This window comes from Asterias rubens, chromosome 5 (genome assembly GCF_902459465.1).
Source record: "Asterias rubens chromosome 5, eAstRub1.3, whole genome shotgun sequence".
Classification (NCBI taxonomy): Eukaryota; Metazoa; Echinodermata; class Asteroidea; order Forcipulatida; family Asteriidae; genus Asterias; species Asterias rubens.
This window is the reverse complement of record NC_047066.1, coordinates 6,494,867-6,520,266: the sequence shown is the minus strand read 5'-3', so window position 1 is coordinate 6,520,266 and position 25,400 is coordinate 6,494,867. Positions and strand designations below refer to the sequence as shown.

Here is a 25,400-nt window from a genome sequence, read left to right as displayed (position 1 = left end):
AATAGTATTTTAGAACATCACTCTACTTGTAATTTGTTTTTTAGAAAAAATTATGTATTGGCTAATTTCAAACGAAGTACACCCCAAAGCTTAGGTACACCCCAAAGCTTAGACATATACCAAATTACTGCTGTTGGTGTGTTCTTTCCAGCCATGCATATAACTCGATCCTTGAAATTGCCAACATCTGACTCATTTTCACGTAGCGGGTCACAAATTTGTTTTGTTACTTGGGTGTGATTATTTAAAGTATCAGCCAAGTTAAAACTTGAAACTTAAAATGGATTCCATAATTACTGTAGCAACTTTAAGATCATGCTCTCACAAGACTGTTGACCTGAGAACGTGTAGCCCTTCATCTTGCACATTGAAGGCATAATTTTTTAACAGTTGTACTCCTTCCACATTGTTCTCTTGTACGTCACTATACAATCCTGATTCCCACGAGCATCACCAACTGGGAAGCCAGGAGCCCATCCTTCATAACCAACAGGACTTCCATCTATCCAAGTATAAACTCCTTCTACATCCAAATCATTGTAGCCAATCCATAGATTATTACCAGATTGAGCTACAAACTGATTTTCTTCCTCATCCAGTATGGATACAAGATGAGCTGGTCTGCCTTTCTCAGAGAGACTCTGGCAATGTTGCTCAGCGGCATGGTAGTTATATCCTACTCTGACCAACAGATAACAGTTGTCTTTAAATGCCAGCCATGAAGGTGGACAATATGTTTGACCAGAGCATCTACAGTCAACCAGCACAGTCTGATTTAGTAAGACACAAATTATGCACAGTAGAGACCAAAGTGACATGACTGGTGGTTGATGGCTGCAACACCCGTTGGGTTCTCTCTTTTAACACATCATTTGTTTCAAGAAAAAAGTATTAACATTATTCTGCAAACAATAATTCGCAGTCGTGTTCCTTAAGTATTACTTTGTTGTGCCTGGTGCAGACGTGTTACACTACCATTCGTTATTTCCCAAATAAATTGATGACGTTCGGTTAGAGTGGTGAAACCAAGGTAACTATTTCTTTTGTTTGTCCATTGCAAGATTGCTACTTTTTTTAAGTGACTGCAGTATATATAGATTACTAATTACGAAATGGTTCTGATTTTGTAAATAGTTTCCACTGCATATTGCTAAAATCTGCCATCAGTTTGACACTTGTTTTCAGCATCCTGAAGATACAAGGCCAACTGATTTCAGGCTTCAAATAGGCAAGTAGGTGTACCATACAATAATTTGTATCTCAAAAAATCCGTACAATTCGCAAACGAAATGGCTTGGAAGAAAGTGTCTTGTATATTTTGAGTTGATTTTCTCCCTTTTATGTAGTTGTCTTTTACAACTCTTATTTAAACACCCTGAAAAAGATCCGCGTACAGGGTTTAAAGATAGGGTCTGTAGGTCAGAACTGCAACTAAAACCTCTTTGTGCCTGCAGGGATCAAAACATATGGTCTTTGTAGACAGTAGTATGAAGGTACATTGTGTCTGTCGCACACTCAATAATAATGTCTTTTAGTTTCTCCAGATCTAAATGGAAAATTAGTTGTGAGCATTTAAGAAATAGCGTCCTTCCAACTGCTGATGACAGTAAACTTACAGAGTGTGCAGATTATAACAGCTCGAGCTGCATTCCATCAAGCTAAATGACTGATTTATTGATTGATTGATTGATTGATTGGTTAATTGATTGATTGATTGATTGAATTTATCCTGATAAAAGCATGTCAAAAACACATACACAACAATGAGAGAAAAGACAATGAAATAATTTTATGATAAACCACAATACAACAGAAGAATAAAAATCTGCACAAAATTATCCAAGGATAACCCCCCCCCCCCCAAACAATATTTTAGGCTTATTTCCATTTGGGTCCTTAAAAACACGGCAAGAAATATCAAAAAGAAATCGAAGTATCAAAAAAGACATACTTAGACAAGAGCAAAAGGAAGAAACATGGAAAACAAAGCAAGAAAAAGCAAAATAAATAAATAATATAAATGAGGCGGGCTTGCTTTTATTCTTGTTTCAGGATTTAGGCAAATCAGTCCCACATGTACGTCTGGGTGGTTGATTTCTATTGGACTTAATTAGTTCAATGCAAACTCGAGCAGCCCCAATCATACGCCCAATCTCTTTTTATTGATTACCCGCAAGGCAATTTAAAAAGAATTTTTTTCTGGATCGTATTAAGATGAGATAATTGAAGTCAAAATGGAGACATAAAAAGTCATTAGGCTCGTGCAAGGGTATATATGGCAGTAAGGACATGGTGCATAGCCTAAAGCCCTAAACCTTATATTACTGCTGGCATTTGGGTAATTATTTCAATCCTTAAACCCTTTCATCTGGCTGTATATAATATTTGAAATCAATCGCAAGACCCTCATGCCCCATGAACATACCCCAATCTATTTCATAACTGAAAATAAGTTGAAAGTAAACAGAAAGATGTCAAATTCTGCTGAAAATCTCAGTCTTCACATATAAGATTCAGTTCTTGTTGACATTCGCATCCAGTATGAATTGGTCTGAATGTAACAGAAAATATTGTAGAGTTATTTGAGGGGAGGGCTTAAGTTCACTGAAATCTGTTAACTCCAATAAAAGAATTGAATCCTTTTATTAAAGTATTTGACATCCACATATCATAAGTCTGTTGGGTACCCATGATGACTTCAACTTAAAGTATATTTATCCTTTGTTGGATTTAGATTATTAGTTATTAATTATTTTAAGTAAGCAAATGCTGTTGATAAAAAAAAACTTATAAATGTGGCCAGCGGGCTTAATGCATATGTAACTCTTGCTTATTATTTGTAAGTAAACTTGATCAAACAAGAATTACACAGCAATATTTTTTTTCGTGCAATTGCAGCTTTTTCCTGCCCTTAATCCAACTGAACTAAACAATTCTCAACTTACATTTATGTCTAGGGAGAAAATCTCGAAAGGTTTACAGGCTCAGAAGGAGTTTCCTTTGAAGAACGTTATTTTCCAACAGTACCATTGCTTTCCTTTCTTAGTGACTCTACATTCAACAAGATACAATCCTGAGTCTACATCCAAATCATTGCAGTCAATCCATGGCTCAGCATCCTGACCAAGAAATGATTTTGTGGAATGTACCAATAGTGAACAAATACTCAGTGTTATTTCTTTTTAAGGATTTGTTACCAAAACTTACCTCAGAAAGTGTATCCTTGCATTTTGCACATCGAGAACGTTGGGTTTGTGCACCAGGCATCCGTCCACATTGTGTTGTATGTCGCTGTACAATCCTGATTCCCGTAGGCAGAACCAGCTGGAAAGCCAGTCGCCCAGCTTTTATAACCGACAGGACTTCCATCTATCCAAATAAAAACTCCTTCGACATCTATATCGTTGTAGCCAATCCATAGAGCCCTTTCCTGACCAAGAACTGACTTTGTGTATTGAGCTACAAACTGATTCTCTTCCTCATCCAGTATGGATACAAGATGAGCTGGTCTGCCTCTCTCAGAGAGACTCTGGCAATGTTGCTCAGCGGCATGGTAGTTATATCCTACTCTGACCAACAGATAACAGTTGTCTTTAAATGCCAGCCATGAAGGTGGACAATATGTTTGACCAGAGCATCTACAGTCAACCAGCACAGTTTGATTTAGTAAGACACAAATTATACACAGTAGAGACCAAAGTGACATAACTGGTGGTTGATGATTGCAACTCAAACCACTCTGTGCCCACAGTAATGAAGTTACTTTTCTCAGTGCAAGCTGTATGCATTAATATCAGGTATCTTACTTAGTACGTCTCTAAGTTTCTCCAGATTCTAATTTAAATTAGTTCTAAGCCTTCATGAAATAGCGTCCTTCCAACCGCTTTACTGACAGTAATCTTACAGAGTGTGCAGAGTATAACATTACAAGCTGCATTCCATCAAGCTTAATGACTGGTATTATGAGGCGGCTCGGTTTTATGCTTGTTACAGGATTTGGGCAAATCTGTCCTATATAAGGTGTTTGATTTTGATGGCATTTACATGTAATTAGTTTGATTCACACAGGTGCAGCTCCCATAAAACGCCTAAGCTCTTTGTATTGATTACTTGTCACCTGAATTCTAGGGACCTTTAATGGATCGTGCTTAGATGAGATAATTAAATTATCTGAATTCTAGAGAACTTTTTGACTGAATTCCAGAGAATTCTAGAGAACTTTTTGACTGAATTCCAGAGAATTCAAGAGAACTTTTATGGATCGTATTTAGATGAGATAATTAAAGTCAATTTGGAGACTAAGAAAATACTGTAAATAAGTTGAAGGTATTTAAAAAAAGATGTCATCACTAGGGAGGAGTTGCGCTTCGTCTCTGATTACACGAAGAGGACATTCTTAAAATAATCACACCTTTTGGGAAATTGTCTCTTTTTTTAACCCAAGTTTAACATTAATAACATCTTACACAAGGACCATTTTACTAAACTCTTTTCAGAGCCACACTTACATTGTACATGTATATTTGCCAATTTTTACATTGATTACAAAGCGCGGACACAATACTCTGAGTTTTTAGTTTTCAGGAAGGGATAATTTATGTGACCAAGAAAAATTTGTGTTTTTAAGAACAGACATTTGTCATAAATACTCGGTGTTATTTCTTGTTTAGGATTTGTTACTAAAACTTACCTCAGAAAGTGTATCCTTGCATTTTGCACATTGAAAATATAATTTCTGAACAGTAGTACTCTTTCCACATTCTTTTGTATGTCACTATACAATCCTGATTCCCGTAAGCATCGCCAACTGGGAAGCCAGGAGCCCATCCTTCATAACCGACAGGACTTCCATCTATTTAAGTATAAACTCCTTCTACATCCAAATCATTGTAGCCAATCCATAGATCACTACCAGAATCAGCTACAAACTGATTCTCTTCCTCATCCAGTATGGATACAAGATGAGCTGGTCTGCCTCTCTCAGAGAGACTCTGACAGTGTTGCTCAGCGTCTTGGTAGTTTTTCGTCTCTCTGACCAACAGATAACAGTTGTCTTTAAATGCCAGCCATGAAGGTGGACAATATGTTTGACCAGAGCATCTACAGTCAACCAGCACAGTTTGATTTAGTAAGACACAAATTATACACACTAGAGACCAAAGTGACATGGCTGGTGGTTCAGGGCTGCAATTTCTGCCTCTAGTACAACTTTACTTAGCATCCAAACACACAATTATCTGTACATAGTATTACGTAAAAATAGGGTCTTCAAACGTTTTTTCCAGTCTCAGCTACAGATTTTAATCCAACAATTGAAAGGACTGGCATCTGTGGCATCCTGAAGCTGACTGTTTAAAAAACAAAATTTTAAAGATTTTTGAAAATCTGGTCTTTCATTTCTGTTGCTAATTTCTATGGTTTGTAATTGATATCATGCACACGCGTGCAACGGCAATTAGATTCCTAGAAGTGTATTGATTAACGGGTGCCCTTGATGATGGAAAATCTCTTTGGGTCGTGTTTAGATGAGATTTAACTCAAACCAAACTACAGTCTAAGTAATATCACCAGGTTAGTGATGAAAAGTAAACAAAAATATAGTGGGTGCGTATCATGAACATATTGCATTACACCTGGCCTTACTAAACAATATTGGATTGATTACTTGTCACCTGAATTCTAGAAACCTTTTTGATTGAATTCTAGAGAAGTCTAGAGAACCTTTGTGGATCGTGTTTAGATGAGATAATTAAAGTCAAAGTGGAGGCGTAGAAAATCCTGTAAATAAGTTGGAAGGTAGTCAAACAGATGTCATCACTGTGAAGGAGTCACATCCTACTCTGACCAACATGGAGTTTGTTAATTTTCATTCGATACCGGTCGACTAAGCTACAACATTGTATGTGATGCTCTTAATGAGCAGCTTTACATAAACAACTAAAAGATACATGTAGCTCTTATGGGAGGTTATTCATTTTCATATTGAATTGCATATCTATCAATTGAACTAAAAGAGCAATAGATAATTGAAAAGGGTGTATGCAGAATGTCAACAAACCAGTGGCCAATTTCATGGCTTTGCTTACCACCGAATTATGCGCTTACGATCACCATTCTCCGCTTACGTGCAAGCGCTGATTTTCTGCGCTAGCTATGTAAGCGTAGAAAGCCGAAAAAACAAGAAAAATAAAACAAAACTAGACTTAAGTTTTTGTCATAACAAAAACAAGGTATCCGGCATCGGGGGGTACAAAAATACAAGCCTAGTGGAAATTTACAAAGCGACAATTCCAAGAAGTAACGCCTATTCAAAGCATTTTACATGCACTTCCGGTTTAGACAGGCCAAAAGGTCAAGAGAAGGTCACCAACATACCCATTTTTGTGAAGTACGTAAAGCCCTTTCATATGATGTATAGATTGTCAAAATAGCTTTTGTGGTTGAGGAAATAGGTGATGAGTAATGACGACTGGAGAAGAGACTAACTAACCGGAAGAGAAATGTTTGTTGAATGTTGAAACGCCTTGAAAACAGACAACGTAGGTAAAACCCTTTCATATAATGTAGGCCTATAGATTGTCTAAATAGCTATTGTGGTTGAGGACATAAGAACTTGTGAAAAATGACAACTGGAGAAGAGACTAACTAACCGGAAGGGAAATGTTTATTGAAAACATACTATAAACGAAGCTATTTAAAAATAAAAAATAAGTAAGTAAAAAAGAAAAAGAAAAAAAAACATTAACGTGTCAAGCGGTCTCCCATCCAAGTACTGACCGGGCCCGATGCTGCTTAACTTCAGTGATCAGACGAGTATCATAGTAATCAACGCAGTATGATCGTAGTCAAAACAAATAATGTATTTTTGACGAAAATGTACAAAAAAAAAATCAAATTTGAACCGGAAGACAAGGTAAAAATGGGGTCATGTCTGCGGGGCGTTTACGGAGTTTGTAACGACCTTTTCGATGATGCATCGATTGTAAGAATCCATCATGTAGATCAAAAGTTGTAATTTTTTGAATTAATAAACTTTGAATTTTTATAACTCAAGAATGGATGACGTCATCATGACGTAACTAAAACAGTGTTCCACTCCTAATGCATATCTAACTATGTGCGAAGTTTCAAATTCATACGAGTTTGGGAAGTGTGCTTTTTTTAGTTCTTGTCATGTCTCTGCTTCTCGGTGTTTGATCAAAACATGACCAATGTTCGTCTTTTTCTGCTGTAGTAGGTGGCCATCTCTGCGAAACTTCGTCTTCAATTCACATTGACCACTAAGCCATCAGAAGTGCAAAATTTGAACAATTTGACGCCGAAGATTGAGAGTAAATCGTTTTCGCAGCGTTCTGCCATGTGCCCAGCCAGCTCTATGCATATATGCCGAATGGCACAGAACTTGGCACCGCGCCACAAATGAAGGCATATATAATGCTCATGTCCCCATACACCAAAAAACCGCGTGACTGCATCGCATACAATGTACACATAAAATCTTTACGTGCAACCATTGGGGGAGTTTCGTAGTTCTTTATACATGAATTTTTGAATTTTCAACCTCGATTTTGAACCGAAAGACAAGATCAAAATGGGGTCATGTCTGGGAGGCGTTTACAGAGTTTTTAACGACCTTTCCGATGATGCAATAACATCAATAACAAAAGGTGTCCGGAGCTGTGCTCTGCTCCGAACACTTAAAAAAAACTTTAAAAAACGAACAATAATAAAAGGTGTTCGGAGCTATGCTCTGCTCCGAACATCTAATGAAAATCTGAAGATTTACCTTTGGTGTAAGAGTACAATTGACAGGTTAACAACCTTAGAATGAGTATCCTTCCATTTTACATACAGAGTATCTTTCAAGAGAGCAGGCCAGATCCTTCCACAGCTTTTCAAATGTCAGTATACAATCCGGATTTCCCAATTTATCTTTATCTGGGTAGCTAGATCTCCAGCTTTCATAACCAGCGGGACTTCCATCTATCCAAGTATAAACTCCTTCTACCTCCAAATCATTGTAGCCAATCCATAGCTGAATTTTTTTATTAGAAACGGGCTCGGTGAATTGAGCTACAAACTGATTCTCTTCCTCATCCAGTATGGATACAAGATGAGCTGGTCTGCCTCTCTCAGATAGACTCTGGCAATGTTGCTTAGCGGCATGGTAGTTATATCTCACTCTGACCAACAGATAACAGTTGTCTTTAAATGCCAGCCATGAAGGTGGACAATATGTTTTACCAGAGCATCTACAGTCAACCAGCACAGTTTGATTTAGTAAGACACAAATTATACACAGTAGAGACCAAAGTGACATGACTGGTGGTTGATGACTGCTACTCAAACCTCTCTGTGGCCACAGTAATGAAGTCACTTTTCTCAGTGCAAGCTGTATGCATTAATAACAGGTATCTTTCTTAGTACGTCTCTAAGTTTCTCCAGATTCTAATTTAAATTAGTTCTAAGCCTTCATGAAATAGCGTCCTTCCAACCGCTTTACCGCTAAATGACTGATTATATGAGGCAAGCTCGGTTTATGCTTTTTTTGCAGGATTTGGGCAAATCTGTCTTTCATATTGCTATTCGATTTCTGTGGATTTTAAGTAGTTTGATTGACACTTGTGAAGCTACCTTGAAACGTGCAAGCTATTTTTATTGATTAACTGCCAACTGAGTTGGAACGTGCAAGCTATTTTTATTGATTAACTGCCAACTGAGTTGAAAAGAAATTTAATGAATCGTGTTTAGATTTATTACAGTATTATAGTCAAAATGGGGGCCTAGAAAGTCAACATGTTGTCATAGTTACGAGGTGGGTTGCAAACACTTGGTGGGCAGGTTAGTACCAATCTTTGTTTGGTTGGGAATTACTTGTTCACTTTTATTGTTTACATCATGCTGTGTATCCATGACGACCACACAACAAACACGTTTTTGTTCTTTTAAGTTAGCTACGTCTTCACCTTGCAATACCAATGTCTAACAGAAATGTTAAGTCTCATGGAATAGACAATCGAGACCAATGAATGTGCAACAACAACAGTTGTCTCATATTTTATGTATGTTTTTGAACTGAAGCATGTAATAAAAAAACATTAACTTTTTAAAACAATACAATTGCACAGATTATTAGTTGCAGTAATCAGACCCTCAAGTTGTGAATGAGTTTATACCAGTTGGACTTGGTCAGCTTTGAATAGTAAGCCCTGCTTTTAAAGGGCACAGCAGCCGATTTCACCAAACGCTAGGATTAATCCTATCTTGAGTTAGGACGAGTAACTTGTCCTAACTTCAGCTGAAGTCTTTTAATATGCATCTGAAAGCCCACAAAATTTGTGCAACGAGGGTGTTTTTTTTCTTCTTATACTATTATTTACTTGCAACTTTGATGACCAATTGAGCCAAATTTTTCACAGGTTTGTTAATTTGTGCATATGTTGGGATACATCAAGTGAGACTACTGGTCTTTGACAATTATCAATTGTGTCCAGTCCCTTTAACTGAGGTAAAAACGTCGACTATCAAGCGAGTTAGCAAATGGTGCTGGAAATGTTTCTGTCAAGAGAATTTTCACTCTCTGTAAATAGAGTTTAATTTATGAAATTTTCCCTACTTGACCATAGTGTTTGGACCATAAGCTGCGAATAATATAACATTTTTTAACTGCTGAGGAGTCACCACAGTTGAGGGTAGAGGTTGAAATTGTGTATGAAATAGCCTTTGCAACGCCACGGCAGCTCAGAGCTGGTTACTCCCCAGGGAGCTGAGGAAGAATTAAAGGGATGTTATTGGCCCAATGACCAAGGCACTACTGTAATGCGCATTAATTTGGTTATTGTTGATAGCACTTATCTAAGAATTTATTATTTCATTATTATTATTGAAACAAATTCTAAGTCTTGACATTCTTGTTGACATTTGCATCCAGTACGAACTTGCATCATAAAGTATCTGTCACCGTTCAAATATCTGTCCTACAACATGGCGTCTGTGCAGGCGTGCGTGTGTGCATGCATGTGCCGTATAAATCAAACCAAGAATATTGCACGCTGCGTGCTTATTTTATGCACGTGTTTGGACGCGCACGATTTACCCTACAACATGGCGACTTTCATAGCAAAAAAAGGGTTATTCAATACGGTCTATTGTGAAAACTGCTTTCGGAGTCCTTAATTTCACTGAAATCTGTGAAGTCAAATAAAAGAATTTAACCCTTTTAAGTATTTGACATCCACACATCAAAAGTCTGTTGGGTACCCATGATGACTTCAACTTAAAGTATATTTATCTTTTGTTGGATATAGATTTTTAGTTATTGTTTGAAGTTAGCAACAAATGCCTGTTAATAAAAAAAACTTATAAATATGGCCAGCAGGCTTAATGCATAATACCTCTTGCTTATAAATATGTCCAGCGGGCTTAATGCATAATAGCTCTTGCTAATCATTTGTAAGTAAACTTGAGCAAACAAGAATTACACAGCAAACCTTTAAATTTGTTTCATGCAAATTGCAACTTTTTCCTGTCCTCAATCCAACTTAAATAAACAATTAAGGAGAAAATCTCACAAGGTTTACAGGCTCAGATGGAGTTTCCTGTCCATTTTTTACACTGGCATGGTAGTTTTTCGTCTCTCTGACTGACAGATAACAGTTGTCTTTAAACGCCAGCCATAAACGTGGACAATATGTTTGACCAGAGCATCTACAGTCAACCAGCACAGTTTGATTTAGTAAGACACAAATTATACACAGTAGAGACCAAAGTGACATGACTGGTGGTTGATGGCTGCAACTCCCGTTGGGTTCTCTCTTTTAAACACATCATTTGTTTCAAAAAACAAGTATTAACTAGAGGTACATGTACAGTTTTTGTTTACTACAAAAACAAGGTGTTCGTGGTGAGTGAGTGAATGAATTGGTGACAACATTTACCTCATCAATCCAATGACTGGTTAAGGAGTTATGATTTGTTTACAAATTAAACACCAACTTCCGGTTTGCATCGGATAAAAGGTCAAATAGGGGTTACTTTTTATGTAGCGCGTGATAAGTTTATTAAGACCTTTTAACTGATGGATGGGTTGTAAAAATCCAATATTTGGTTTAGAAGTTATGATTTTTTCAAATATAAAGTTTCAACTTCCGTTTTGAACCGGAAGGTACTGTCAAATGAGGTCACACTTGGTAGCGTTGGTGATGTCTTTTGAGTTCTTTCTTTTGACGTATAGATGATAAAAATCAAATCATGTGGTTTAGGATTTTTTAATTTTTCAAACATTATATATCAGTTTCCAACTTTAACTGGAAGTCAAGGTCAAACAGGGTCGCATATTGTATAGCACGTGATAAGTCTATTAAGACCTTTCAGATGATGCATAGATTGAAAAAATCCAATGTATGGTTCAGATGTTATGATTTTTTTCAAATATTAAACATCCGGTTTGAACCGGAAGACAATTTTGTCAGGTCACAAATTATAGCGTTAGTAATGTTTTTCAAAGCCTTATCTGACGACGTTCAGATAATAAACAACTAATTTCTGGTTCTGGGGTAATATTTTTTCAAATAATTAACTGCATCTTCCTGTTTAACTGGAGGTCAAGGTTTAATAGTCAATGTTGTGTATCGTTTCTTAAGTTGTTACATACCTACCCAATGACGTATAAATATATAAAAAATCAAATGTGTGGTTGTGAAATTATTTTTCTTTGACCAATTATTTTCAACCTCTGGTTTGAACAAGAAGCCAAGTTTAAACTGATTTCATTTGTGTAGATCCTGACTAGTTCATTAAAACCTTTCAGCTGATGTATGACTTGTAAACATTTTATAATTATGTGATGGACTATCTGAACGTGTATAATGTATCTTATAACATCAATGCATATGTATTCCTACTTGTAGTTTTGGTGCGAGACGTTGTTCATTATTACTCAACTACTGCGATTCACCGCGATTCACTCAGCGCTCGATGTTACTAAAAACGTTACAGCGCCCTCTTTCGCTGGACTAAAGAGAGCCCTTTTGGGAATGCCCGCGCTTGCACTGCATAGCGTACATAGCGTGCGTTGTTGATCAAAATGGGGTAAACGCGTGGGTCAACAGGTGCTTTGACGTCCCTTTTCGACTGATGTAAAGGTCCAAATTTTGTTATTTCTGTGCAAAAGATTGAGCGGGATTGCTGTTTTACAATCTGAAACAAAAATTACGTTGAAATGATCAGTAGTTTTAAAAACATGAATACGATAAGATTTTATGAAATTTTCAAATTTTGTTTTACACTAGAAGTATTAAAAATATTTTACGTGTTCTGTGAAGCATTTGTCCAACTTTTAATGATCTATCCGATGATGTGTAGATTGTCAAAATCCGATTCACAGTTTTTGAGTTATGATTTTTACAAATATTAAACTTTGATCTAACGTAATTCAATTCCCGATGACGTCATAATGACGTAATTAAGTATGTGTTGTCTTGATACTGAGGTTCAACTATCTGTTGAGTTTCAACATTCCATTCAATCTCAATCTTGAGTTATTCCGTAGAAAAGCTTGAAAGTTGTTTTTTGACGAAAAAAACCCGAAGGTGAACTTCGACCCAGGGTAACGACCCAGATGCTAAGGTCGTACGATTTTGGCTTTAACTTTTCAAATGTTGCCCCAGTCTTGGTCTATCAGATGCAAAAACTTTGAACATCATAGCTTTCATATTCGTTGAGATACAGCAAAACGAAAATGGTCCCTTTTCAACTTTAAAAACCCTGTAATTTGACACCTAATGACGTCATCATGACGTAATGAAAACTGTGCCGTCTTCGTATTGAGGTTCAATTGTCTGGTGAGTTTCAAGGTTCAGTTTGGCTTGAATCTTGAGTTATGCTGTAGATAAGAGTTGACGGGAAGAAGAAGGAAGATGGAGAAGAAAAAAAAAACAGAGCAATAACAATAGGTGTTCGTGCATGCACGAACACCTAATAAGATAAAGAAGTATTAATAATATTCTGCAAACAATAATTTGCAGTCATGTTCCCAAAGTATTACTTGATTGTGCCTGGTGCAGACATGTCGCACTAGCATTCGTTATTCCCCAAAATTTTTTTACGACGTTTGGTTAGAGTAGTGAAACCAAGGTAACTGTTTCTTGTGTTTGTCCATTGCAAGATGGCTACTTTTTCAAGTTACTGCGGTATTTATAGATTATCGATTAAGAAATGGTTCTGATTTTGTAAATAGTTTCCACTGCATATTGATAAAAATTTGCCATCAGTGCAGCACTTGTTTTCAACATACTGAAGATACAAGGCCAACTGATTTCAGGCTTCAATTAGGCAAGTAGGTGTACCATACAATAATTTGTATCTCAAAAAACACGTACAATTTGCAATCGAAATGGCTTGAAGAAAGTGTCTTGTATATTTTGAGTTGATTTTCCCCCTTGTTGTAGTAGTGTTTTACAACTCTCATTAAAACACACTGAAAAAGAGCAATGTACACGGTTTAAAGATAGAGTCTGTAGGTCAGGATTTTTGTTATAATTTTGTTATTATTTTTGGTTCATTTGTAACTAAAACCTTTTTTGTGCCTACAGAGATCAAACTTCTTATTTCTGTAAACAGAAGTATGAAGGTACATTGTGTCTGTCGCCCACTCAACAATAGTGTCTTTTTGTTTCTCCAGATTTTAATGGAAAATTAGTTTTTAGCATTCAAGATATAGCGTCCTTCCAACTGCTTTACTGATGACAGTAAACTTACAGATTGTGCAGATTATAACAGCACAAGCTGCATTGATTGATTGATTGATTGATTCTTTTTTCAATTAAGAACATGTCAAAAATACATGCATAACAAGGAGAGAAACGACAATGAAATGAGATAAACCAGAATACAACACTAGAAAAAAAGATTGTACAAAATTATCAAGGATAACCCCAAAGAGCCAATGTCTTAGGCTAATTTCCATTGGGGTCCTTACAAGAAGTGGCAAAAAATATCAAAAAGAAATTGAAGTATCAAAACAGACAAACTTAAACACGAGCAAAAAAGGAAGAAACATGGAAAACAAAGCACGAAAAAGCGAAATAAATAGATGAATAAATAAATAATAGATATGAGGCAAGCTTGCTTTTATTCTTGTTACAGGATTTAGGTAAATCATTCCTACGTCTTGGTGGTTGATTTCTATTGGACTTAATTATTCAAACTCGTGCAGCCCCCATGATATGCCCAATCTATTTTTATTGATTACTCGCAAAGCGATTTGAAGAAGAAAAAAATCTGGATCGTGTTTAAAAGATGAGATAGTTAAAGTGAAAATGGAGGCTTAGAAAATCATTAGGCTCGTGCAGGGTATATAGGGCAGTAAGGACATGGTGCATATCTTAAACCTTACGTATATTACTGCTGGAATTTTGATAATTATTTCAACCCTTAATAATTCCTTTCATCTGGCTTTTAATATTTGCAATCAATCGCTAGAACCTCATGCCCCATGAACATTTCCTAATCTATTTCATAACTGCAAATAAGTTGAAAGTAATCAGAAATGATGTCATCACTGCGGAGGAGTCCCATTTGGAAGAAAATCCCAATTTCACATTCAAGATTCAGTTGTTGTTGACATTCGCATCCAGTATGAATTGGTCTGAATGTAACAGAAAATGTTGTAGGATTATTTGAGGGGAGGGCTTAAGTTCACTGAAGTCATTGAACTCAAATCAAAGAACTGAACCCTTTTAAGTTTTTGACATCCACACATCAAAAGTCTGTTGGGTACCCATGATGACTTCAAGTTCATTTATCTTTGGTTGGAATTGATATTACTTATAAGTGTTATCAAGTTGGCAACAAATCTATGGGATTTCAAAAAAAATAGTGTGTGTTGCTAGGGGGCTTATGCCAAAAACACATTACTAGATTCATAAGCTTTGACTAAACAAGTATCACCAAGCTTTCTCCTGAAGACGAGCAGAGTTTACTGTATGAAACGTCAAGACCACACCGGCTCTTTTCAGAGCCAACAATCCCATAAAAGAGATTTACACAAGGTTGTACCCGCCAGTTTACTATTTATTTAGTGGTTCATCCTAAGAATCACACATACCGGTAATACCTTTAAATTGTTTTCCAGTAAATTGCAGCTTTTTTCCTGTCCTCAATCCAACTAAAATAAAAAATTCTCAGCTCACATTTAGCGTAGGGAGAAAATCTCACAAGGTTTATATGCTCAGAATGAGTTTCCTTTCCATCTTTTACACTGAATAATGTTATTCTCCAACAGTTACCATTGCATTCCTTCCATAGTGACTCGTCATCCAACAAGATACAATCCTGAGTCTACATCAAAATCACTGTAGTTAATCCATGGCTCAGCATCCTGACCAAGAACTGACTTTATGGAATGCACAAACAGTATATAAATACTCAGTGTTATTTCTTGTTTAGGATTTGTGACTAAAACTTACCTCAGAAAGTGTATCCTTGCATTTTGCACATTGAAAACATAATTTGTGAACAGTAGTACTCCTTCCACATTGGTCTTTTGTATGTCACTATACAATCCTGATTCCCACGAGCATCACCAACTGGGAAGCCAGGAGCCCATCCTTCATAACCAACAGGACTTCCATCTATCCAAGTATAAACTCCTTCTACATCCAAATCATTGTAGCCAATCCATAGATCACTACCAGAATCAGCTACAAACTGATTTTCTTCCTCATCCAATATGGATACAAGATGAGCTGGTCTGCCTCTCTCAGAGAGACTCTGGCAGTGTTGCTCAGCGTCTTGGTAGTTATATCTCACTCTGACCAACAGATAACAGTTGTCTTTAAATGCCAGCCATGAAGGTGGACAATATGTTTGACCAGAGCATCTACAGTCAACCAGCACAGTTTGATTTAGTAAGACACAAATTATACACAGTAGAGACCAAAGTGACATGGCTGGTGGTTCAGGGCTGCAATTTCTGCCTCTAGTACAACTTTACTTAGCATCCAAACACACAATTATCTGTACATAGTATTACGTAAAAATAGGGTCTTCAAACGTTTTTTCCAGTCTCAGCTACAGATTTTAATCCAACAATTGAAAGGACTGGCATCTGTGGCATCCTGAAGCTGACTGTTTAAAAAACAAATTTTAAAGATTTTTGAAAATCTGGTCTTTCATTTCTGTTGCTGATTTCTATGGTTTGTAATTGATATCATGCACACGCGTGCAACGGCAATTAGATTCCTAGAAGTGTATTGATTAACGGGTGCCCTTGATGATGGAAAATCTCTTTGGGTCGTGTTTAGATGAGATTTAACTCAAACCAAACTACAGTCTAAGTAATATCACCAGGTTAGTGATGAAAAGTAAACAAAAATATAGTGGGTGCGTATCATGAACATATTGCATTACACCTGGCCTTACTAAACAATATTGGATTGATTACTTGTCACCTGAATTCTAGAAACCTTTTTGATTGAATTCTAGAGAAGTCTAGAGAACCTTTGTGGATCGTGTTTAGATGAGATAATTAAAGTCAAAGTGGAGGCGTAGAAAATCCTGTAAATAAGTTGGAAGGTAGTCAAACAGATGTCATCACTGTGAAGGAGTCACACTTCGTCTCTGATTTCATGTAGAGACAATTTGTTTACTTATTTGGGTTGTTATTAGTGACATTATCCCAAGTGTCCAATGCTAAATTGTTATATTTTTTAACTACACTTCTGTTCTTCATGAACAGCCACACTTGCATTTGTTGTAGATTTGCCAATTTTTACATTGTATTACATAGCGCTGGCACAGGGCCAAAAATGACTACTCTTTTTTTAGTTTTCAGGAAGGGATAGATTTTAGTTTTCAAGAACAGACATTTGTCATTTTATGCATTGGTTTGTGCAGGACGCGCTGCACTAAGCAAGCGGAGTAAAATGTGTTTTTACTTTTAAGTGTTATCAAGTTGGCAACAAATGCCTGGGATTAAACAAAAACTAGTAACTGTTGCTAGGGGGCTTATGCCAAAAACTCATTACTAGATTCATAAGCTTTGACTAAACAAGAATCACCCAGCTTTCTCCTAAGGATGAGCAGAGTATACTGTTCGAAACGTCAAGACCACACCGGCTCTTTTCAGAGCCAACAATCCCATAAAAGAGATTTACATAAGGTTGTACCCGCAAGTTTACTGTTTCTTTAGTGTTTCTTCCTAAGAATCATACAATATACCTTTAAATTGTTTTCATGTAAATTACAGCTTTTTCCTGTGCTCAATCCAACTGAACTTAACAATTCTCAACTTACATTTAGTGTAGGGAGAAAATCTCACAAGGTTTACCTTTCCATCTTGCACACTGAATAATGCTATTTCCCAACAGTTACCGCTGCATTCCTTTCATAGTGACTTCACATCCAACAAGATACAATCCTGAGTCTACATCCAAATCATTGCAGTCAATCCATGGCTCAGCATCCTGACCAAGAACTGACTTTATGGAATGTACAAACAGTATATAAATACTTGGTGTTATTTTTTGTTTAGGATTTGTTACTAAAACTTACCTCAGAAAGTGTATCCTTGCATTTTGCACATTGAAAATATAATTTCTGAACAGTAGTACTCTTTCCACATTCTTTTGTATGTCACTATACAATCCTGATTCCCGTAAGCATCGCCAACTGGGAAGCCAGGTGCCCATCCTTCATAACCAACAGGCTTCCATCTATCCAAGTATAAACTCCTTCTACATCCAAATCATTGTAGCCAATCCATAGATCATTACCAGAATGAGCTACAAACTGATTCTCTTCCTCATCCAATATGGATACAAGATGAGCTCTGGCAATGTTGCTCAGCGTCTTGGTAGTTTTTTGTCTCTCTGACCAACAGATAACAGTTGTCTTTAAATGCCAGCCATGAAGGTGGACAATATGTTTTACCTGAGCATCTACAGTCAACCAGCACAGTTTGATTTAGTAAGACACAAATTATACACAGTAGAGACCAAAGTGACATGACTGGTGGTTGATGATAACTCCAATCTCTATGGTATTTTAGTCAAAGATATTTCTTTTGTTGATGGCTGCATCTGATGATGTCCGTTCGAGGTTTATCGCTTTGTGTTTTACTGAAAGTTATACACTTCTGTTGTTGTGTTGCTGATTGTCAAGTCGAAGAGAAACAATGCAATCATGTAGCCAACCTATCAACAAAAACTGCTTTTGTTTTTGTTTTTGAATGATCACATCAACTGTTTTATAATCCACTGTGGCAAATTTAATTTCTGGCTAATTTGGTCAAGGGTGGGTGTATGAGTGCATGTTGTGCCTAACTGAAGCTGAATGGTTTTAGTTGCACTTCAATGGGCTCGCAGGCTCTCTCCTGCTCGTATTTGTGCCTTGGACAGGGTTATTGTCATTTCAATGAAATTTTAAATAATTTTACATAAGTTTATGCCGGTTGGAGTTTGTTAATTTTCATTCGATACCGGTCGACTAAGCTACAACATTGTATGTGATGCTCTTAATGAGCAGCTTTACATAAACAACTAAAAGATACATGTAGCTCTTATGGGAGGTTATTCATTTTCATATTGAATTGCATATCTATCAATTGAACTAAAAGAGCAATAGATAATTGAAAAGGGTGTATGCAGAATGTCAACAAACCAGTGGCCAATTTCATGGCTTTGCTTACCACCGAATTATGCGCTTACGATCACCATTCTCCGCTTACGTGCAAGCGCTGATTTTCTGCGCTATCTATGTAAGCGTAGAAAGCCGAAAAAACAGAAGAAAAATAAAACAAAACTAGACATAAGTTTTTGTCATAACAAAAACAAGGTATCCGGCATCGGGGAGTACAAAAATACAAGCCTAGTGGAAATTTACAAAGCGACAATTCCAAGAAGTAACGCCTATTCAAAGCATTTTACATGCACTTCCGGTTTAGACAGGCCAAAAGGTCAAGAGAAGGTCACCAACATACCCATTTTTGTGAAGTACGTAAAGCCCTTTCATATGATGTATAGATTGTCAAAATAGCTTTTGTGGTTGAGGAAATAGGTGATGAGTAATGACGACTGGAGAAGAGACTAACTAACCGGAAGAGAAATGTTTGTTGAATGTTGAAACGCCTTGAAAACAGACAACGTAGGTAAAACCCTTTCATATAATGTAGGCCTATAGATTGTCTAAATAGCTATTGTGGTTGAGGACATAAGAACTTGTGAAAAATGACAACTGGAGAAGAGACTAACTAACCGGAAGGGAAATGTTTATTGAAAACATACTATAAACGAAGCTATTTAAAAATAAAAAATAAGTAAGTAAAAAAGAAAAAGAAAAAAACATTAACGTGTCAAGCGGTCTCCCATCCAAGTACTGACCGGGCCCGATGCTGCTTAACTTCAGTGATCAGACGAGTATCATAGTAATCAACGCAGTATGATCGTAGTCAAAACAAATAATGTATTTTTGACGAAAATGTACAAAAAAAAAATCAAATTTGAACCGGAAGACAAGGTAAAAATGGGGTCATGTCTGCGGGGCGTTTACGGAGTTTGTAACGACCTTTTCGATGATGCATCGATTGTAAGAATCCATCATGTAGATCAAAAGTTGTAATTTTTTGAATTAATAAACTTTGAATTTTTATAACTCAAGAATGGATGACGTCATCATGACGTAACTAAAACAGTGTTCCACTCCTAATGCATATCTAACTATGTGCGAAGTTTCAAATTCATACGAGTTTGGGAAGTGTGCTTTTTTTAGTTCTTGTCATGTCTCTGCTTCTCGGTGTTTGATCAAAACATGACCAATGTTCGTCTTTTTCTGCTGTTATTTTCTCACATAATTAAAAGTCCCATGAATCACTGAAGTAGGTGGCCATCTCTGCGAAACTTCGTCTTCAATTCACATTGACCACTAAGCCATCAGAAGTGCAAAATTTGAACAATTTGACGCCGAAGATTGAGAGTAAATCGTTTTCGCAGCGTTCTGCCATGTGCCCAGCCAGCTCTATGCATATATGCCGAATGGCACAGAACTTGGCACCGCGCCACAAATGAAGGCATATATAATGCACATGTCCCCATACACCAAAAAACCGCGTGACTGCATCGCATACAATGTACACATAAAATCTTTACGTGCAACCATTGGGGGAGTTTCGTAGTTCTTTATACATGAATTTTTGAATTTTCAACCTCGATTTTGAACCAGAAGACAAGATCAAAATGGGGTCATGTCTGGGAGGCGTTTACAGAGTTTTTAACGACCTTTCCGATGATGCAATAACATCAATAACAAAAGGTGTCCGGAGCTGTGCTCTGCTCCGAACACTTAAAAAAAACTTTAAAAACGAACAATAACAAAAGGTGTTCGGAGCTATGCTCTGCTCCGAACACCTAAAAAAAACTTTAAAAAAAACGAACAATAATAAAAGGTGTTCGGAGCTATGCTCTGCTCCGAACATCTAATGAAAATCTGAAGATTTACCTTTGGTGTAAGAGTACAATTGACAGGTTAACAACCTTAGAATGAGTATCCTTCCATTTTACATACAGAGTATCTTTCAAGAGAGCAGGCCAGATCCTTCCACAGCTTTTCAAATGTCAGTATACAATCCGGATTCCCCAATTTATCTTTATCTGGGTAGCTACACTGTTAGAACTTTGGGCAAAAAATTGTCCAACTTATTGTCCAACGTTGGTACAATAGTCAGCTTCAACATCTATTGGGCAATTATAGCCCAACGGTCGTTGGTCAATGTCATTGCTTAGTGATTGAGCAAACGACCTACACACAAGTTGGGAATTTACTTCTGCCCAACCTTTGGTTTGTTTTGTATGTCCAAGGGTTGGTAATAATAAGTCTCCCAATACTTGTGTAGTAACAGTTACACAAACGTTGTATAACCATGTTTCCTCATATATTGGTCAACCTTTAGGAATAACTGCTTAGTAGTTGGAATATGACTATGCAATAGATGGGCAACCGTGTATCCAGATAATGACCACTTGGTGGTAAATTTCCGTTCGTTTTTGTAAATTGTTGGGCACAAATCCATTACTAAAGCTCAGTTGTTGAGACTAGATTGAACCAAATTATTCATCCAACAGTTGAGTAATTAGTACAAACATTAATGAAAGACTTCAGAAAGTACTTTTTTGCTTTTCCTTTTTTATTTGTGAACATCAAACAAGCAATGAAACAACGTTTTTGCACAAATAAATACAAACATAAGCTGTATTACTCATAAAACCGTTAAAGCTGCTGACTTAACCATTTAGCCGCTGTCCGCCCAGCCGCATATAGCGATACACTGTATGCGGTACGAGGAAACCTCGCTAGCTTGTGTTTGTAGAAAAAAAGGAACATCAAAAGAAAACTCGATAGTCATTAGTAGGTCTACGCATTTGGTAATGTATCTAGTTGTTATAGATCGTTATTAATTCTCCCTTCACAGTTGACTTGTCGAAGCTAATGATGATGAAATAATTTAACTCTTACGAAAAATAAAACGCTCATTAGTAACAGGAAACTGTTCATCATTTATGATGATATTGTCGAAAATTATCGCCTTCGCATTTAATCAGTATGAGCATTGAGCCAGACAAAAGCCTTGAAAAGCTATTGTGTTCATTTTATCCGTGCACAAAAATATTCGCCATAAAAATTACCGTAGCCGTTTAACGAGAGGCATTTATTGTTCCCATGAGAACTTGTACTTGTACAAATATTACCGAAAGGGTAAAAAATTGTGCATACACATTAAGCCATGGCTATCTTTTAAAATTTGAACTACGATTCCAGTAATTTACTGCAAGAATCTTGAGAAGTTGGATTTCAGCAAACTCGGGCGGTGCAGGGACTAAAGGGTTAAACACCCCATCCCCCAGAAAAAAATCAACGGAAAAAGCCTGTTTGTTTCAAACTAAAACAATTTTTTTGAATCTGCTTCTTTTACTCTCCGACTACAATATGACTGCCTAAGGATCAACTTGTTAGGTAGCCTTATATACTTGTAAATGGGTTCAGCAGACATTGCTGCAGTGACTTTCAAAACAATGAGAGTTATTGTGTAAAGCAAAGTACTTCAATTTGATGACACTTGCATGACAAGTCAGACAGGTCGGACGTTACTGGGATGTACACTTTCAAAATGTAATATATTTACTCATAACATTGTTTCATACCAAAGTTAAGAATCTGCTTCTATTACACACCAACTATAATAAGACTGCCTAATGATCAACTTGTTAGGTAGCCTTATATACTTGTAAATGGGTTCAGCAGACATTGCTGCAGTGACTTTCAAAACAATGAGAGTTATTGTGTAAAGCAAAGTACTTTCTAAGCAAATACAACAAAGAACTGTCAATTCGATGACACTTGCACGACAAGTCAGACAGGTCGGACGTTACTGGGATGTACACTTTCAAAATGTAATATATTTACTCATAACATTGTTTCATACCAAAGTTAAGAATCTGCTTCTATTACACACCAACTATAATAAGACTGCCTAAGGATCAACTTGTTAGGTAGCCTTATATAATTTTAAATGGGTTTATAGCAGATATTGCTGCAGTGACTTTCAAAACAAAGAGTTATTTTGTAAAGCAAAGTACTTTCTAAACAAAATACAAACAAGAGTTGTCATTTTTTTGACACTTGAAAGACAAGTTAGACCAGTCAGATGTAACAGGGACTTACACTTTTAAATTGTATTATGTTTACTAATGAAACCTTTAAAGCTGCTAACTTATACACATACCCCCCCCCCCCAAAGAAAAAAAACAACAACAACAACAACAACAACAACATGTTTTTTCAAAACAAAGTTTTTTAATGTGATTCTCTCACACACCGACTACAATAATTATAACTTGCAGGTAGCCTTTTATACTTTTAGATGGGTGCAGCATTACTTCAGTGACTTACAGCACGTTTTAATGTGCAAGATAAGCCATTAGACCTCTCAGTGTGGCGGTTTCTTTCGATTGCACACCTTGCTGGCTGAACACACACGTTTCAAAAAAAGTCCATACCCCTGGCACTAAACTTGGTATTTGCAGTCCAGCACATAGTGTGCCTTGTAGTACACATCTACTGCTTTCATGACTGATGTTTGTGGAAAAGCATTTCTTGACTCCCGATCAGCGCTGCCTAATGATAGCACAAAGGGCTGGGGATGAAGCTTTGTGTCTATCCTTCAGGTAGTGTGGCATTATGATATCCTGTGGCATAAAAAGAATAATTAATAAAACTTGTTAATGTCCTAATACTCAGTTCTTAAGATATAGCGCCTAATATAACATTCAAATGTCAAGTAAAGTGATCATTATTATTTTATTTAACAAGAGGATATACAGAGTTATTTTTTTGAGTTATGAGAGCTGTTTAAAGCGCCTTGTTAGGGTTTACAAGGTGACGGCACAATCTGAAGACAACCACGCACGAACACCAGGACAGATCCGTATACTGAGAAGAGTAACAGTAATTTACTAGAGACATATTGTGTGTTACTATTATTTTGTGTTGGGTTTGTAAGAATTGTAATTATTTTCTGAAAACAAATGATTCATGAAATTGGGTTTTCAAAACATACTGGAGTCATTTAAATAAAACAAATTCAGATAACAGTGACAAATAGAAGACCAAAGCAAGGCTGCTTGTTTTCAGAGAAGTTCATCACTTACCCGTTGAGTGTCGATGGATGATTTCGGGAATAAGTTGCAAATTATCTGCCTCGGTCAGCACCTTCATTGCCTGCATGTCGATCTCATTATCTGTATGAGTTGTAAACAAAAATAAATTTAATTGCAAAGCTGTTACGCATGGGCATAGCTATCCTATCTTAAAAGTAGCTGTGTGTAACTATGCACTGCTTCCAATACTCTTAAAACTAGTGTCATTTTGGTAAATTTAAGGGTCCTTTTTTTTTGCTTTGATTTTTGTGTTCCCTTTTTATCAAGAAGTAGTCATTTTGTTTCCAAATTGTCAGCATCAGGGGAAAATAGGGACATACCCCGGTCCAAGGTAAAACAGTGTCACGTACCCCCACTGCTTGGTATAGGAGCACATGCGCCCACTATTTAGGGAGAATATAATTGGCGGTGCACATGTACCCAACCCTTGGGGAGATCAGGAACATGTAACCCAACTTTTTTTAGATCAGTAAGCAAACAGTTGGGCAAGATAATGGCATGTACTCAACGTTTTGTAAGAACAGAACCGATTACCCATTTTCTAAGGAGAAAACACCAAATCTTTGGAGATAATTAACAAAGTTTTCCCATTCCTTGGGAAGAAGAGGCCTACCAAACCCATGCTGTTTTAATTGCTATATACATTACATGTTCACCCAAGTTCATCTACATGTTTTATATCATGGGATATTATCAATCAAAGTTAATGATAAGGGGGTTAACTAAGGACACTATTGGACGTTATATAGGCTACTACTACTACACAAGGGCTAGGCTTGGCTCTGCGTGTGGCGTCGTGTGTGTGTTGTGTGTCGATGATGTCCCTGAAACTGCGATAACGTGCGGTAGGCCATGCATTCACAGCTCAAGCCGAGTTTTCGGACAGGCCCACACGTTCTTGATCTAAATCATAACAAGAACATGTACTTTTAAACTTTAGAGATACATTTTTCAATTCTCACCTCAGAAAACGTCCGTTAGGGACACTAACGCCACACTCCTCCAGTAATCTCAACACTTGGTGGTCAGCCATCATCGACGTCGCATTATAACTTCCTTGACTTGGTAATGAGCGCGTGTGCGCACGATAACAAAGTTCACAACAAAATGGTTAACGTCACGCCCTTTCACGCCATAATGCCCATCTGCCGGGAATGTTTCTCCAATTTCTACCCAGCAATTCGTGGTTGGATAAATCTAATAAACAATACCAATTAATTGGACAATGTTTATCCAACAATTGTTGTTTAAACTATACTCAACGTTGGTAACTTTTTTATCTTAACCAACCCTAAAGTTTACTCAATAGTTGAACAAAAATTTACCAACAAATCACAAATGGCGTTTACCCAGCGATATTTTGCCCAGCTCTTTTAACAGTGTAGATCTCCAGCTTTCATAACCAGCGGGACTTCCATCTATCCAAGTATAAACTCCTTCTACCTCCAAATCATTGTAGCCAATCCATAGCTGAATTTTTTTATTAGAAACGGGCTCGGTGAATTGAGCTACAAACTGATTCTCTTCCTCATCCAGTATGGATACAAGATGAGCTGGTCTGCCTCTCTCGGAGAGACTCTGGCAATGTTGCTCAGCGTCTTGGTAGTTATATTTCACTCTGGCCAACAGATAACAGTTGTCTTTAAATGCCAGCCATGAAGGTGGACAATATGTTTGACCAGAACATCTACA

The 25,400-nt window shown here is 36.9% G+C and overlaps 1 protein-coding gene and 1 long non-coding RNA gene across 2 annotated transcripts; both read right to left on the bottom strand.

Moving 5' to 3' along the window:
• Window positions 1-383: 383 nt before the first annotated feature.
• LOC117290104 (alpha-N-acetylgalactosamine-specific lectin-like) lies at window positions 384-3,369 on the bottom strand. The gene is made up of 2 exons (XM_033771358.1): window positions 3,208-3,369; window positions 384-770 (listed from the first exon to the last, which is right to left on the bottom strand). Exons 1-2 carry the CDS (start codon window positions 3,367-3,369, stop codon window positions 384-386), a joined length of 549 nt encoding a protein of 182 aa, XP_033627249.1.
• Window positions 3,370-22,870: 19,501 nt separating this feature from the next.
• On the bottom strand, window positions 22,871-25,044 carry LOC117290886. Its single transcript, XR_004519096.1, has 3 exons — window positions 24,671-25,044; window positions 23,700-23,789; window positions 22,871-23,237 (listed from the first exon to the last, which is right to left on the bottom strand). It is a non-coding gene; the product is annotated as an uncharacterized LOC117290886 (long non-coding RNA).
• Window positions 25,045-25,400: the final 356 nt, after the last annotated feature.